The following is a 17,260-nucleotide window of genomic DNA, read 5'->3' on the forward strand; positions in this document are numbered from 1 at the left end:
TCAAAGTTTATCTATGGAACGAGGCGTGTATCATTAAATCGAATTGAACTCACTTCCACAATCATGGCTGTGTAGTCACACCTGCGCTGTGGGATCTCGTGACAAGTGAAGGTTCTACTGGTAAAATAGGCAGTGGTCCCCAGCGGCGGTGGAGGCAGTGACAGGAAACAGGGTGAGAACAGAAACGATGGCACTGTTGCTGCAGCCAGCGACGCCACTGGGAGGTGACAGGTTGTGGCAGTGGCACTGGTGGTGGGCGAGGTGATGGCAGTGAGGGTGATGCGCTGGGAGCCTCGCTGTGCGGCAGACATCTAGGCAACCCCACTCCTTCTTCTCTTCCCTTGTTCCAGTGTCCACAGCAACGTCCTGCAATGACCCTGGGGTCCCGCAGAATGGGAGCCGGAGTGGCGACAGTTGGGAAGCCGGAGACTCCACGGTGTTCCAGTGTGACCCTGGCTATGCGCTGCAGGGGAGCGCAGAGATCAGCTGTGTGAAGATCGAGAACAGATTCTTCTGGCAGCCCAGCCCGCCGACGTGCATCGGTACAAAGCAGCTGCAGAGCGAATCCTGCCCTCTGATCCCACGACTAGTGTGCTCCAGACCCTTTGGCTTACATGCCAGCTGCCTCTGGAGGCTGGCCAGGAGAACTGGAGCAGCTGAAAGTTGCAGAAAGCCCACAGCTTACCCTGCTTTGCATGGATATGTGTGCATACACATCCCCTCACATTCACACACTCACGCTTACCCTCTACACACGACAAATTCTTCCCTCTCCAAAATGGTCCCCAAAATTGCTAAGCCAGGTATGTCTGCCTCTTTTCTCCCTGGCTCAGGCTGTATAGGTTGGGAGAAGGATGACAGGTGAGCTCAGGTAGGAAGGTCAGCAGGTTCCTAGATGCCCCTTCTATTACCTAAGGGCACCCATAGAAGGGCACCCATAGGCTCAAGTATAAAGGAAAGAAGTTTGCCCTTTCTCTGTTCAAGGAAATTATTGGTTATCTGGGTGTCAGATCTTTAGATCTGTCCTTAGTCTTAAAATCTCCCCATTTGACCCATGAAGAAATGGAAGCTCTGAGAGTTGCCAAGGTCAGGGAGCTTGTAAGGGTCAGGGTGTGAGTAATCCTACTGCCTAGCCACTTGAGACTGGGATGGGGAGGCAGCTTGATGGGAGAAGAAGACTGGAAAGAGAGATAGAAGCATCCAGGTGCTCACTGCCCTATGGCTCTTTTTCTCAGGCAAAGTATTGAATGTTTTTATCTCCTGTGTCAACAACAGGTATTAGAAGAGAAGCGATAGTCCCTGAGTCCCTTTGCTGTGTGCCAGCCCCATACTGGACGTTTTCGTACACAACCTCATTTAACTTTCCCTGAAACTCTCTGGAATGAGCACCATTCCCTCATTTTACAGTTCAGAAAACTGAAAGTTAGACAAATTTGGATATCTTACCCAAATCACAAAGCTAGATTATGGCAGGGCCAGGATTCACACCCATATCCATCTCAATACAAAGCGTTTCAATTTCCTACTTCCCACACTGGTTGCTGTGCTGGGGATGGGTCCCAGGGACTTCCTGAGACACAGCCCGGCGACTTCCACCCGGCCCGTGCCCTGCCTGCACCTCTTGCCATAGCAGCTCAGTGGGAGACTCTGTCCAGGCATCCGAGGACTGGCCTTGGCCAGCCAAGCTCTGAGGCCTGGCACTGAAGGGGAGACACTGAATCCCATCTTCCAGAGGTAATTAGGAGTCACCCAGGTTATATGGTAGGAGCATAGTGAACATACAGCAGAGAGGAAGTTGAGACCTGCATTCCAGAAACAGCTCCATTCTCACCTGCATGGAGCCATATGTAGGAAGGAATATGGGCTACTGAAGTAGACTGATCTGGGTTCAGATCCTGGCTCTGCCATTGACTAGCTCAGTGGCCATGGGGAATTGATCCATCTCTTTGAACCTCAGTTTCCTATTCTGTAAAGTGAGAGTAGATATACTTCTCTTGGCATTGTAGGGTGAGGACATAACTAACCCAAATCTCAAGAAATACTAATTTCCCTCCTTGCTTTTCTCCTTCCTTCCTTCCTTCCTTCCTTCCTTCCTTCCTTCCTTCCTTCCTTCCTTCCTTCCTTCCTTCCTTCCTACCTTCGTACCTTCTTTCCTACCTTCCTTCCTTCCCTACTTCCCTCCTTTCTCTGTTTTCTCCTTTTGAGTTTTGGGACTCCCCTCCGTCCCTGAGCCAGAATCGCAACTGGGCAGGGGAATTCTGGGGAGGGCCAGGAGAGAATCAGATGACCTCTGAGGCCCCTTCCAAATTTAGCATTCTATAGGGCTGTGATTCCTTAGGCTTCTCTTACAGAAAATCAGGTCCTGAGACAAGACTCCCAGGTGGAGGAGGGGGACTGCCCTGTGTTAAGCTGTTGAGAGCAATAAATGTGCAGCGAGCAGGGCAAAGAGGTTAATTTAGCTTTCATTACCCATTCTTCTGTACTCAGCTTGGGGAAGCGTTCCTCAGGCAACAAAATGAAGTCTTTGTCTCTTCTCTCAAACAGTCTGGAAATCCCAGTGACAAGCACCTAATTTCCAGCTCCCTTGGCAGTCTGCCATGACTGGTCTGGCTGGCCTTGATATCCCCTCATTATAGGGAGGAAGCAAAGGAGGAAAACAAGTATTTATTGAGCATCATCCCCATGATAGGCACCAGGCTAGACATTTTAGCTGCATTCTTGCAAATGGAATCACCATGTGGTAAGTGATGAGCTCAGGTTCTAGATTCCAACCACCGAGTCTGGTGGCTTCACCACAGCAAGCTCTGTGGCCTTAAATAAATTACTTAATCTCCCTGTGCCTCATTTTCCTCTCCTGTAAAATAGGGACAATAATAGTACCTACTGCATAGCGTTGTTTTGAGGATTAAATAAGTTAATACTATAAAGCACTTAGAACCACATCTGGCTCATGGTGAACATGCTGTATGTTAGAAGCCATTCTTGTCATTCTTTTTTATTTTTTTTTAACTTTATAGGTGGAGAAATGGAGGCTCAGATGGATAGCTTGCCCAAATTCACAGCTAGTAAGCAGCATAGTCAGAATTGGGACCCAGGACTGTGTAACTGCAAGTTCGGTGGCCTTTTTCACAACTGCTCACTCGTTGGCCATCTGGGATGGTCAGCCACCTGCTGGCACTCCCTCCTGGGCTCCCGTGGTTGGTAAGCCCGAGTCTGGATCTGCAGGCCAGAGCCCGCCTCTGTTTGTGACTCACAGTAGGGAGGGGACACGGCATGACTGTGGGGGAGGGGCAAGTGCCCTGGATTGGGAGCAAGGCCCAGCTTCTCATTCCAGCCTGGCTGTGGGTCACCTGCTGAAAGGCCCAGGCGATGCTGGGATGTTGCCGAGGCCTCCTTCAGTCTCCTCCAGCTCGGTCGTCCTGATGGCTTGCCAGTGGACCTAGAAAGGGAGGGCATTTGCTTCCTCTGTGTACTCCTCAATCAGCCACGAGCAGGAAGCAGCTAGGAACCCGGCCAGGCCCTGAGATACAAATGGCACAGGGCAGTGAAGCCCACGCCGGGGACCTGAGTTGGGAAGAAGGCATCTGACCATCTGATGCTAGGGAGCCATCTGCGGGGGGACCGCGCCAGGACAGAGGCCTAGAACCCAAACAAACTGCAAGCACTTTGGGAATTGGTGGAAGAACAATAGAGGCAGGGTCAGAAACACCCAGACTCGCCCCAACCTGGGGCTAACTTAAGGGAAGAAACCCCTGCACCACAAAGGAGTCTCACACCTGGTGGCCCCTGCCCTACTGGAGGCATCACTGTGCCCCCTTAGGAAGGTCCCCCGGGAGTTCCGACTGCCCACATGACCTGCATCAGTTTCTAGGCTGGCCTGGGCAGGGCCACTCTCAGGACTAGGCAGCGGGTCCTGCTGTGTTAAGTGCAAGATTTTATCCTGAGCACACAGTCCTCCAGCGTGTCTCATTCATGTAACCCTCTTCTCTAAAAGGGTGCAGGGGAGGAGTGAAGAGATACAACGCAGACCTGGTGAGAAGAACCATCCTCACTCAGGAGCTCCCACAGCTGGGGCTGCTTCCCAGCCAGCCTATAGGGAGGAGCATTCCTCTGCTCCCTGGCCAGTGATTCCCAGTAGACTAGAATGGGAAAGGGCACCCTTTCGAGCCAGATAGAGGAAGGTCAAGTCTCAGAATGACTCTGGGCAAGGCCTTTAAACTCCCTGAGCCCCAGTCTCCTCATTTCTAAACAAGGAAAAATAATCCATATCTCGGAGCTGTTACGAGAATTGAATGAGATGATGTATCTAATATGCTATACATCATGTCTGACATATAACAGGTGCCCATTTGAGTGTTCTTGGTATTCAGGTTGACACTGGGATGTATTTTCCATAGGGGAAGAAAACCACTACTCTTGACCACTCAGGTTTTATGTTCAGCCGTGTTAGGGCTTTTACGGCCCAGCCTAAAGAGTACTGTTGGTTTTTTTTTAAAGACCCTGTGGGCATCGATCCAGCACTTTAAGCCTTACCCTGAGTGAAAGGTACAGCATGAGGCAATAAAGCTCAGCTCTGTGACAAGCAAGTGGCTGCTCTTAAATTCAGTCTTAGATACACCCTTGGCCCCTGCCTCTGTGTCACGTCTTGGATTTTCTGGCCTCTCCTCAAATGGCTTTCCATGCTCCGTGGGCTCACTGCTGGCCTGCTCTACTTCAACCCCCAGTGGTGCTCTGTTTTTTTTTTTTTTTTCTCAGACCAAGCCATTTTGATAGTCTTTGCCAGCTTTTCCTGTTAGTGACCCCATAGACTTTCCAGTCCCCCCTTTCTCACACCCTACCGTGACAGCACAGGGATCCAGCCATTCAGGGAAGAACTTGATTCAGAACTATGAAAATGGCTTGGTCTGTCATTTCAAGCGGGATGGGGTGGGGACCACCATGGACTGATGGAGCTCTGTCATATCTCCATACAACTGAGGTGCACATGCTCTCTTAGACAAGGTCTTCTGGAAAATTGGAAGGTATCTGCAGCCCTAAGCAGATGCTGAAAGCACTGACAGGCGGGAGGCCAGCCACGCTCCGCAGGTGAACATGATTGTGTTTTTCACTCCTCCTGACAGCGAGTGACCTGGAACTCGGGAAAAACACCCACAAAGCTCACCTGAACTGGATGTGAGGCAGTGGAAGGAGACCGTGTGTTTCAGATGTCTCAGAGGCTAATAGGGGCCCCAAATACTGACTGCTTACTGTATGCCAAATGCTTTAATACACCTCTCCAAAACCTTTACTACCATCCCTGAGGGAGATATTATGTTCCTGCAATAGAGAAAGGATGCTGAGGTCCAGAGAGGTTAGGTAAATTCCCTAGGGTCACGCAGCCAGGAAGTGGAAGAGCCAGGTATTTTGTCTTTGTTTTTAATAATTTTCTGAGGTGAGGGGTGCCTGGATGGCTCAGTGGATTAAGCATCCGACTTCAGCTCAGGTCATGATCTCATGGTTCGTGAGTTCAAGCCACGCATGGGGCTCTGTGCTGACAGCTCAGAGCCTGGAGCCTGCTTCAGATTCTGTGTCTCCCTCTCTGTCTCTGCCCCTCCCCCGCTCATGCTCTGTCTCTCTCTGTCTCAAAAATAAACACTAAAAAAATTTGTTTTAAATAATAATTTCCTGAGGTGAAATTCACATGACATAAAATTCACCATGTTCAAATGAATGAGTCAATGCCAGCTGGTACATTCACAATGTTGTGCAGCCATCACCTCTGTCTAGTTCCAGAACATTTCCGTCACTTCAGGGTACAGCCTTGTGCCCATCCCATCCCACCCTTCCTTTGGCGATCGAGCCAGATTCTAACTTAGGTCTGTCAGACGAAGTCCCTCATGCACTGTGCTTTACCCGTACCCAGGAAAACGTGACCCAAGTTTTCAAGGGGAAAGTCTGACCCTTGTCTTCCTCTCTCCCCAGCTCCCTGCGGGGGAGACCTGACAGGTCCATCAGGAGTCATTCTGTCACCAAATTACCCAGAACCTTACCCGCCAGGCAAGGAGTGTGACTGGAAAGTGACCGTCTCTCCGGACTACGTCATCGCCCTGGTATTTAACATGTATGTACCTTTCCCCCGGGTGGGAAGATGAGGGGTTCTGAGCAACTAGGTGTTTTAGACCCAGGTGTCCAGGTGAGTACACACAGGCATGTCAGGGGCAGAGTTCTCCATTCCATGGAAGATGAAGGGGTCCACAGGAGGGAAACTAGCATTTATTGGATGTCTCCTGTGCGCCCTGAGCTGTGCTCTGTGGTTTCACATATACCATCTTATTTAAACCTTATGATAATTGATGAAGTAGCTATTATTCTATCTTTTCTTTTAACCTCTGAAAGTGTTGAGATTCAGAAAGCAGGGCCTTGCTGGATCCTTTCTCCTCTGCTCTCCTGCTTTCCCCCTCTGTTCCCCCTGGCTCCTTCCATCACGCTCCCTGGAGGGGAACAGGCTCAGGTTTTTCTCAAGTATTCCCCCATCTAGCTCCTGCATGGTCTCCTTTATCCCTTTAGAGGCAAACTCTTCAAAAGAATCCTCTCCGCCTGTGTCTCCTCCCTTACCTCCTGTTCACTCTCCAACCACTGAAATCTGGGTTCTGCCTCCACCGTTCCACTAGCAACTCCTTTGATAAAAAAAATACTAGCAAACTCCTGGTTGCTGCACAAAATGGAACTTTCCATGTTTTAGCCTGCGGCACTTCTCCCTCACTCCCTCCATCCTTACCCCACTTTGTCTCCTTGGTTTCTGTGACGTTCCTCCCTTCTGGTTTTCCAGCTTCTTCTGTGACTTTGCGGCTTCCTTTTCATGGCCCCCTTTCTTGGCCAGGCTCTATCTCAAGCCTCTTCCCTCCTCATCCACACTTCCTCCCTGGACCGACCCATCCGCTCCGATGGCTTCACCCTTCTAGCAACCTGGAGGTTACTGCCACCCTACCACTGCCTGGTCTGTCCTCTGAGATGCAGGTTCCCATCCTCTGAGATGCAGGTTCCATATCCAACTGGCAGGGGGTCTGGTGCCCAGAGGCACCTCAAATGCAGCATGCACAGAACTAAGCGTATGACTTGTCCCCTCTGAAGAGCTCTTTTCTGACCCCTAGGGAGTGCTGCTTCTCCTTCCACTAGTGAGCAAGGCGTGGAGCCTCCACAACCTTGACACTCCTCACATTTCCCCTGTCTTCTCCAGCCTTCCAGCTACTGCCTTGCTTGAAACCCTTATTATTTCCCAACTAAATTACTACCGTAGTCTCCTGACCGGTTCCTCTGCCCTCTCCTTCCTCCCGTGCCAACCTCTTCTCGAGCTGGCTGTCAAAGTGACCTTGTCTGGCAAAAATGCTAAAATAACCACCTCATTTTCCATTTGAACATATGATAACGTGCTACTCAGCAATAAAAAGGAATGGACTACTGATACAGGCAATGTGGCTGAATCTCAAAAATATCACGCTGAGCAAAAGAAAACAGACACACAAAAAAGGACATAATGTATGATTCCACTTACATGAATTTTTAGGATCAGCAAAATGAATCTATGGTGATAATAATTCTGTTCGGTGGTGGCTTCTTGGGGGTAGGGAAGGTTGACTGTGGAAGGGGGAACATTTCGGGATGGCAGAAATGTCCTGGGTCTTGCCATGCGTGTGTCGAAACCAATAAGGTGGGTACACTTAAGAGCTGACCATTTCATGGGGTATAAGTTATGCCTTGATTTGAAAACCAAGACACAAACAGATAAGTCTTTTATTTTAAAATCCTGTAGTAGGGGCGCCTGGGTGGCTTAGTCGGTTAAGCGTCCGACTTTCGCTTAGGTCATGATCTCGCAGTTCGTGGGTTCGAGCCCCACGTCGGGCTCTGTGCTGACTGCCAGCTCAGAGCCTGGAGCCTGTTTCAGTCTGTGACTCCCTCTCTCTCTGACCCTCCTTTGCTCACGCTGTCTCTCTCTCTCTCCTAGAAATAAACAAAACATTAAAAAAAAAATTTTAAATCCTGTAGTAGCTACCTCGTCCCTATAAATTCAGAGTGTTGAGAGGTGCCTGGGTGGCTCAGTCGGTTAAGCATCCAAGTCGATTTCTACTCATGTCATGATATCATGGTTCGTGAGTTGGAGCCCCGCATCAGGCTCTGTGCTGACAGTGCGGAGCCTGCTTGGGATTCTCTCTCTCTGCCCCTCCCCAGCTCACACTCTCTATCTCATAGTAAGTAAATAAAATCTTTGGACTTTTCAGTCCAATCTATCTGGCCTCTGCCTACCCTCTCCATTCAGTACCCCCTACCCCAACCCCATCCTAACCCCTGAGCTCCAGCCAGACTGAACTATTCACAACTTCAAGACTATTTCTTGCCTTTGTGACTTCATCCCTGCTTCTCCTTTCATGGTGACTTCCTTTTCCCTCCTTGTCCAGCTACTAAGGGTCTCTGCATCTCCCAAAACATCCTCTGGCTTGGCTTCCATGAAATCTTCACTTCCTCCTCCCCGAGGAACTTTGTGTTGTGATCCCATGTGCCTGTACACACTTCACACTTTGCTTAGTTGTCCTCACACTTCCTTCAGCCCTATCACCATCTTGAAGAAGGGGTGACATCTGACAGATCATCCCTGTGTCCTGAGCACCTTGCACAGTGCTCAGTGCATTGAGAGTGCTCAGATAAAATACAATGATGGAAGGAAGGCAGGGACAGACAGAGGGCAGTTAGGAAGCGGTGGAGCCATAATCTGTGACCAAGGCTGGCTCACTCCCAAGCTCTTCCCTGTTGACTATTAAAAGAGCAGATGGCTGACAGCTGAGTTATCAGAACAAGAAGACCATACCACCTAGCAGTGGTGGTGTGACTGCAGCTGACCCCAGTGAGAGGTGCTATGGGGCAAGGAGGCCAGTACACATCTGGCTCCACCCCCACCCCCATACCTTTCAGATCCCCATCCCGTCTCCCTGCCAGCTCAACCCACTTTGTCCTAGAGATGTCACGGTCCCCTCTCTCTGCCACATGTCTTAGCTAAAGAGCAGAACTGTTAGTTCATTCTTAGTCGGACCAAAAGGAATATCTGAGTATCCCAGCCCGTGGCTCAGCTCTAAACAAGTTTGCATCAGAAATCTGTTCCCAACTCGCATTCTGTTTTTTTCATCTTTGCACACCTGATTAGTGTCCATTGCTTTGTTGGACATGTACCTAAGTGTAGACTCACTGCATCACAGGGCAGGCTATGTTCATATCTAGTAAGTGTTACCAAACAGTTTTTCCAAAGTGGCTGAGCAAATGTACCCTCCCTCCAGCAGAGTCCCGGAGCTCCAGTGACCCCGCGTTCTTGCCAGTCTTGGTATTTCCTATCATTTTCACTCTGGCCCATCCAGTGGGATCAATGACACAGAAGAACTCTAATATTCAATTGCCAAACTAAGATAGTCTTTTCAATTGAGTTTTTTCCATGCGAGGGCCAAGATAGCTAAGAAAGAGCCATGCTTATGGGTGCCAGAGCAGGGTGGTTGCAGATCCCAAGGAGAGCTGAGAACTGTGTGGGGGATAAGGGATGAAGCCAGGCTCTTCATGAGAAAAGACCCCTTCCTGCCTGGAAATGGCTCCATGGGTGACTCTTTGCTACTTGGAAAAGGAGGTGCTGATGGCATATTATAAAGAACGTCAGAGGCAGATAAGAGAGCTAGGGTGTGACCTGCTCTGGCTGACCACTCAGTATGTAGAATTGGTAACTCATTTTCCCTTGTGGGCACAGTATAGTGAATACAGACAGCAATACTGCATTACAGTCATCAAACTAGATCTTAATTATTCCAGCCACTAGAAACAAGTGATAACTATGTGACATGATGGAGGGGCTAATTGTCCCTACCCTGGCAATCATATCACAACATATAAATGTAGCCAATGAATGTTACACACCTTAAGTTTACATAATACTCTATGTCAGATGTATTTCAATTAAAAATATTTGTGCAAAAAGAGGGTGCTAGATTTTCAGCTCCAACTTTCCAGACACCAACTCTGGGATCTGTCTCCTCTGCCCCCAGGCCTGACTTCTCCATCTCCTCGCCTGACTGGAGGACCATCCAGGGGGGTTTGGGGGGGTCTTCAATATTTCCCTCCCACAAGGAAGTGTTAAGAGTTGGGTGCCAGTGGGGTGGAGGGCTCACTGTCTGGAAGGCCCAATCCTTTGGTTGAGAGCCTAAGGCCCAGTATGAGCCTTGTTTGACCTTAGTGGGGTGGGGGTGGGATGTTTTTGTTCCCCAGCTTTAACCTAGAGCCGGGCTATGACTTCCTCCATATCTACGATGGACGGGACTCCCTCAGCCCTCTCATAGGAAGCTTCTATGGCTCCCAGCTCCCAGGCCGCATTGAGAGCAGCAGCAACAGCCTCTTCCTCGCCTTCCGCAGTGATGCATCTGTGAGCAGCGCTGGCTTCGTCATCGACTACACAGGTAGGGCCCTGGTGGCAGAGAGTACAGAGGACAGGGCCAGGGGGAACTGGCCGAAGGGAGGGGTAATGAGGAGGGCACTGGGCTGGGTCACCAGCAGCCCCCACCAGCCCCTGCACCACCTGCAGAGTGCCCCTGCTGTCCCTGTAGCCCACCGTGTGGCTTGACCTTTCCCACCCATGTGCCCCAAGCCGTGGAGAAAATGTGGGGCTGGCATCCTTCTTGCACCTCATTTCTATCTCCACGTCTCTGTTCCTCCTCTGTCCTTTTCCTATGAGGGTCATTCCTTGCTTTTCTTCTTCTCATAACCTCTGTCCAGACCTAACAGCTCACAGAGGCTCTCATGTGAGGCTCAGTCTTCCTCTCTGCCCCAAAGCCTCTCAGCATCCTGGGAACTTCAGCGCCCATGTGGACGGCTCATCTGGCTCCTGGGGTCACAGTGCCTGGGCCTCTGCCCCAAGGATACTTCTTGGCCATACTTTGGCACCCTGTCATAGCCTGGACCCTTTCTGATACTTCCTGATTACGACCCTCATCCCTCCAGCTGTCCCATTCATTTGCTGCCATTGCATTCTGAATTCATTAAGGCAAGCTGAACAAGATAGAGGTCAAAGCAGGGGTCAGCACATGTTTTCTTAAAGCATCAGAGAGTCAATATTTTAGGCTTGTAAGCTTACGGTCTCTGTCACAACTACCCAGCACTGCCACTAGAGCAGCCAAATACAAAACATAAAGGAAATGGGCATGGCTGTGTTCCAATAGCATCTACTTACGAAACAGGCCTCGCTCCCTGCCTGGTCAAGAGCCTAGACTGTCAGGTTAACTGACTTCTGGGTTCACATTTGCTAGTTAGCAGTTGTGTGGCCTTGCACAAGTTGTTTAACCTCTCGAAACCTCCATTCCTTCATCATAAAATGATGGTGGACTAATCCCTGCCTCACGGGAATGTTGTGAAGATCAGTGATTCTGTGCAGCAGGGCCCTTGGTCTGGTGCTTGGCCTGTCTCAGGCACTCTATAATGTCCAAGCAGCAGCGATAGTAAGAGCGGCTCCAGGCTCTGGGCCACTCCACGTTCTTCTACCCCATTATTGTCTTCGTGACCTTTTCTTCTTCCCTAATCATCCCAGACACCGTTATCCGAATCCTAGCTCCACTTCTTTGTTGATTTGTGAGCTTGGCAAGTCATTATCTCTTGGAAGCCATTCCTCCGTCTATAAAGTGGTGGTAATAATAATTATGTTGCAGAAGGTTAAAATTAAAAGATATTTTATACATCCATATTATATGCATGAGTACAATGCCCAGTGCGTACTAAACACTCTACAGATACTCTAGAGATGATGGATTTTGTTATTATTGCTCTAACCCAAGTTCACTCAGGCCTCATCAGCCTGTGTGGACAAATGGGGTCATATTACCAGTTAAAATTAAAAAAGTTTCTGGCTCATGTCCCCCACTTGCACAGTGTAGGACCTCAGCAACCTTTTAAAGTGTTCTTTAATTAAATATTTCTGGCAATTGTTGGGAATATCTCACATACACTCACAAATAATACCAATCATAACAATAGCTAACTTAGCATCTACCAACCACCAGCGTGGTCCTAAGTACTTTACATCCATCAACACATTGAAATCTCTAGAATTATCACTTGTCTGCTATTTGTCAGATACAGTTCTGGAAGATTCTTAGTGCACAAAGTAGAGAATGTTTTGCCATGGTCTTCCCTTCTCCTGGGACTGGCCTGGATGATGGGTATTTTGCCAACCTCTCTTCATGCAGATGCCTGCCATTCAATACCTCCTATCCCCAAACCCTCCTGCACCGGAACAAATGCAATCACATAGTGTAGAATTCTAACAGCATCACGACTTAGACTCAGCCTGGGACCCGACGCTCCGCCACCCCCACTGCCATATTGTCATCTTCTCTTTTCACGCTTACAGAACAGTAGTACCCTCAAGTCCCCTGCCCCCTGGCACTTCTGTTGCAGCCTCACAAAACGGTACCCTTTATCACACCCACATGCAAGTGGCTGAGCATGACCAGAAAAAGTCACACAAGTGTGGCACTTGGAGCCACTGCAAATGATGCCTTTTAATCCTAGATAAGCATTAGCAACCACCTTAGCCACCTCTGACTTGTCCTACCTGGGGTCTTCTCCCTGGTGGATTTCCAAAATGTCACCCCACATATCACCCCATGATGAGATGATCTTCTCATCATCCATGGAAACATGGGTAGAAATCACCATGTTCACGGCATCCTGGATACAAACCACCTTTCCCCCCATCCCCTCCACGGAAGCCACAGGCTAGAGCCACACTGCCAGGTCCTCTTTCCCAATGAAGCCCCTTCCACTTTCAGCTGTTGGCCCAAGACCACATCTAGAGGGGTCCCCAGCTCTGAAACACAGCCCCAAGGAATAAGGCCTTCAAGGCTGCCATCTGAGCCAGCCAAGCAGCTAAAAGGGGCCAACCACTGGGGAGAAAGGAGAGGTGCTGCCCACCATGCACCCTCCACCGCCTTGTTAGCATCTGTGGTTCAAATATTAGGATAAATGTGCCTATTTGGGGCGGGGGGTGCCTGGTGAGGCCTGAGGCAGCAGCCAGCAGCCTTCCTTCCTTCCTCAAGTGGCACACTCCCTAATATTAGTCACTCCTCTACTATGGCCTCAGCCACTGGTCAGGCATCCCATTTCATGGGACCCAGGACCCTCTGTCTTACAGCATCATCTCCTCCCCATCCCAAGATCTCTGGATTCCTGGAATGGGTCTACTCTGCTACTATATCCCATGGCCTCAATGATATCCCCCCATGTTCAGTATCTTTATGGTGTGACCTCCATCACTTACTAACCATATGGCCTTAAGCAAGTCATTTACCTTCTCTGAGCATCCCTTCCTCACCCATCAAAGAGGGACAGCATACTACATGGAAGAGGTGGTGTGAGGAATAGCACCTAGCACAGGGCCCAACACCAGTAGGTACTGGGCACATACCTTGATCCACCTTTTCCATCTGATTGCCTGCTTTCCTGGCTAATGGGTATTTCATTTGTTCTGTTCTTGTTTGGAAAAGAGAAGGATTTGGAGCCCTCTTCATGGGGCTAACCCACTAGAATGCAGTCAGTACATTTTCTTTTCTATTTACTGAAGATATAAAGTGGGATATGGTATTCTGCATGAGTATATGTATGAGTGTGAAATATTTATAACATGAGAGTATTGGTGATGTGTGTGTATGTGTATCCTATATATGTCTCCCATCCATGGCAAAAAATTTAGACACTGTTCTGCAAGTCCATAGAACACCATAGATTGAGATGTAGCCCACTAAGGAGTTGTATGCTGAGGCAGGTCTGAATCCTTACGAAGAGAAGAATTAGCCTCATCCATCTAGATTCCATCTTGTTTCCAGAGGCAGAATGCTGTCTTTTAGAGAGTACCACCTCTCCCCTGTCCCCAGCTGAAGTAGAGGGGGCTTCATTGGGAAAGAGGACCTGAAGTATGGCTCTAGCCTATGGCTTCAGTGGAAGAGACAGGGGAAAGGTGGCCACAGCCAGGACGCCATGAATATGGGGATTTCTACCCAGTAGTACACTGTATCCAGGATGATGAGATGATTTAGGGCTCCTCTAGTGCTAATATCTGAGTCCCTCTGGGAGCTGTGGCTTCAGGGCCCTGGCTTGGGAGGTGAAAGGAGCCGCATAGAGAGATGTTGCCGAACTCAGCTGAGTGACAACCCACTCTCTGAGGTCAACCCCTCCTCTAACCGGAGGCACATGGACCAGGGCCCTTTCCCCACATGCTGCCAACTTCCCAAGTGGAAAGCAAAAACAGTGTCAGTGACCTGAGTCAGGGATCATTTAGTTTCAAACTTAGAGACCCAGTTAGACCAAATTCAAAAAAAAAAAAAAAAAAAAAAGAGGTGGGGGGTAAAAATGAAAAAACCCAAAACTCATTCAAACCAACTTGAGACAAAAGGGAAACCTTATTGTAAGAAAAGTAATGGCCGATGTAATTAAGCCAAAAAGGATTCTGTATTTTAACAACACACATCACAAAAATTCCCTCTAACATAACACAAAAAGGGAATATATTTTTAAAATACAGGAGCCCAAGGGCAGGAGGCATAAACTTCCAAAGGACTGAGATCAGGAAGGGAGAGTTGAAGGTTGAGACTGGCTCCTGTTCCCTCCCTGCTTCTTCTTGAGGATCTGCTACATTCTCCTCTTTCTGCAGATCAGTGCTCATTGCCTCCACTAGGGCAAGTATGGCCACCTCACTCTTGACTCTGAATCACTTCCCAGTGTGTGTCCCAGTTCCAAATCCCAAAGGACCTTCAGACTGACCTGGCTTAAGGCAAGCATCCATTGAGTGATGTCATGAAATTGGGCTTTTGCGTAAGAGGCAAGGACAGATAATGCATTTTTACCCTTCTGTTCATACAATAAATATTTATTCAGCACCTTCTATATGCCATACCCTGTTATAGGGCCTGAAAACAAAACAAGGAACAAAACAAAGTTCCTGTCTCCATGGACTTCACATTCCAGTGACAACCAGACAGATAGACGTTTTTGCTGCCAATAAGATCTTGGAGGCTCACCTAATTATAAGGCAGTGATGAGCAAGTTTGTAGGTATCTCTCTTCAGTTGCTGCTGGAAGGTGATCGTGGTGTCTAAGTCATTCTAGGCAGGTCTTCTAGATGATTCTGAATGTAATCATGTCATTTGTGGATTTCTATAAGACTCTGCTCTGAGGCATTCTCATCTAAATTCAGCCACCTGGGTAGCTTTACCCTTTGCTAGAAGGAAACAGAGGGAATAAGGAGGATCTTGGTTTTTCGATACAGTTACTAAAAATGAGTCCCAGAGAGACTTACTGTCTTTCCCTAAGCCAAAAACATCAGAAAAACAGTGGTGGTAGGGAGACCTTTATTCTCATTTTCCAGCAGGTGTGGTGGCTCCTTTCTGGTCAGGGACAGGCTCGGATGTCCATGCATGAGTGTGGAGGCCATTCATTTAGTAAACAAACGCTTACTGAGCTCCCACTTCATGCCGCGCCTATGCTGAATATGGAGGCTACGGCCGTGGGCACAGTGGTCATGGTCCCTAAGGTAACACAAAGGTGAGTGAGGGAAACAGACAACAAATACATAGCCCAACAAGGAGTAAAAAGTGGAAGTTAGGAAAGAGAAAGCTGCTGAGAAAGAGAACTGGGGAGTCTGCTTCAGAACGGCAGTTGGTGAAGGTGAAGGCTTTGCCCCGCAGGTATCATTTAAACAGACCTAAAGGTTGAGAATAAGCCCACTGCGCAAAGCAGGGTTGGGGGAATGTTTCAGACAGAGAGAGTTTGAAGATGTTCAGAAGAAGAGTTTGAAGCCTGTGTTAGAGAATCTGAAATAATTCAGGAAAGACCAAGGTCAGCTTCTACCAGAAGGTACTAAAAAGTACCTGTTGTCTCTTTTAAGCCCTTGGACGTAACACTATGGGCCAAGGAGTTGCAACCAGATTTCCACACCTGCTCCCACTACCACCAACCACCACTGCCATGAGTCTTTCTTTTTATTTTATTTATTTATTTTTTATTTAAATTCAAGTTAGTTAACATACTGTGTAGTCTTGGCTTTAGGAGTAGAACTCAGTGATTCATCCCTTACATATGACACCCAGTGCTCATCCCGAAAAGTGCCCTCCTTAATGCCCATCACCCATTTAACCCATCCCCCCACCCTTCTCCCCTCCAGAAACCCTCAGTTTGCTCTCTGTATTTAAGAGTTTCTTATGGTTTGCCTCCCTCTGTGTTTTTATCTTATTTTTCTTTTCCTTCCCCTATGTGCATCTGTTGTGTTGCTCAAATTCCAAATATGAGTAAAATCATATGATATCTGTCTTTCTCTGACTTATTTTGCTTAGCATAAAACCATCCAGTTCCATCCACGTTGTTGCAAATGGCAAATTTTCATTCTTTTTCATTGCCAAGTAGTACTCCACAGTATATATACCATGTCTCCTTTATCCATTCATCAAAGACATGAATAGACACTTTTCCAAAGAAGACATCCAGAGGCTAACAGACACATGAAAAGACACTCAGCATCACTTATCACTAGGGAAATACAAATCAAAACTACAATGAGATACCACCTCACACCTGTCACACACAATGAGCCTTTCTTTTGAAATTCAAAATGGAAATACCTTCATTTTTGCCTATTTTAAAAGTAAAATGTGTTTGTTGGGAAAATGCAGACAGTACAGAAGCACATAAGATGTACTCTAAAAACTTAACACCTACCATTACTACCATCCCCTAAAGCACTATTGTTAATGGTTTGTTATCTTATTCCAGATATTTTTTGTAAAAATAAAATAATGTGAATTCTATAACAAGGGTCAGCAAACTTTTTTCTGTAAAGGACCAGATAGTAAATAGTTGGGCTGAGCAAGCCACATGGTCTCTATTACATCTGCTCAACTCTGCTGTTGTAATGCCAAAAGAGCCATAGACAGTGTTTAATCAAATAGGGGTGGCTGTTCTCCAATAAAACTTTATTTAAAACTTTATACAGAAGCCGGCAGTGAGACTGTGGGCTGTAGTTTGCTGATCCCTGTTCTATATGAAGAGAGATCACACCATATGTATTAATCTGTCATAGGGGTTTGTTTTTACTTTGTTTTTGGTTTTTGTCCAATGATAGATCTTGATCATTTTTCCATATCAGTATTCAAAGACTTTTGCAATTCTTTTTAAAGCCTGCTTGTATTTCAGTGGATGGCTGTAATCCAATCTTTTTA

The 17,260-nt window shown here is 47.9% G+C and overlaps 1 protein-coding gene across 1 annotated transcript in view; it reads left to right on the forward strand.

Annotated features, from left to right (window-relative positions):
• The window catches only part of CSMD2 (CUB and Sushi multiple domains 2), a 597,675-nt gene that overhangs the window by 448,077 nt on the left and 132,338 nt on the right, over nucleotides 1–17,260 (forward strand). The window contains exons 27-29 of the mRNA XM_039231736.1: nucleotides 351–542; nucleotides 5,962–6,100; nucleotides 10,273–10,460. Of these exons, the coding sequence (XP_039087667.1) occupies nucleotides 351–542; nucleotides 5,962–6,100; nucleotides 10,273–10,460 (519 nt within the window). The remainder of the gene's footprint in view (nucleotides 1–350; nucleotides 543–5,961; nucleotides 6,101–10,272; nucleotides 10,461–17,260) is intronic.

Source organism: Hyaena hyaena, unplaced genomic scaffold (genome assembly GCF_003009895.1).
Source record: "Hyaena hyaena isolate Hyena2069 unplaced genomic scaffold, ASM300989v1 scaffold_3, whole genome shotgun sequence".
Classification (NCBI taxonomy): Eukaryota; Metazoa; Chordata; class Mammalia; order Carnivora; family Hyaenidae; genus Hyaena; species Hyaena hyaena.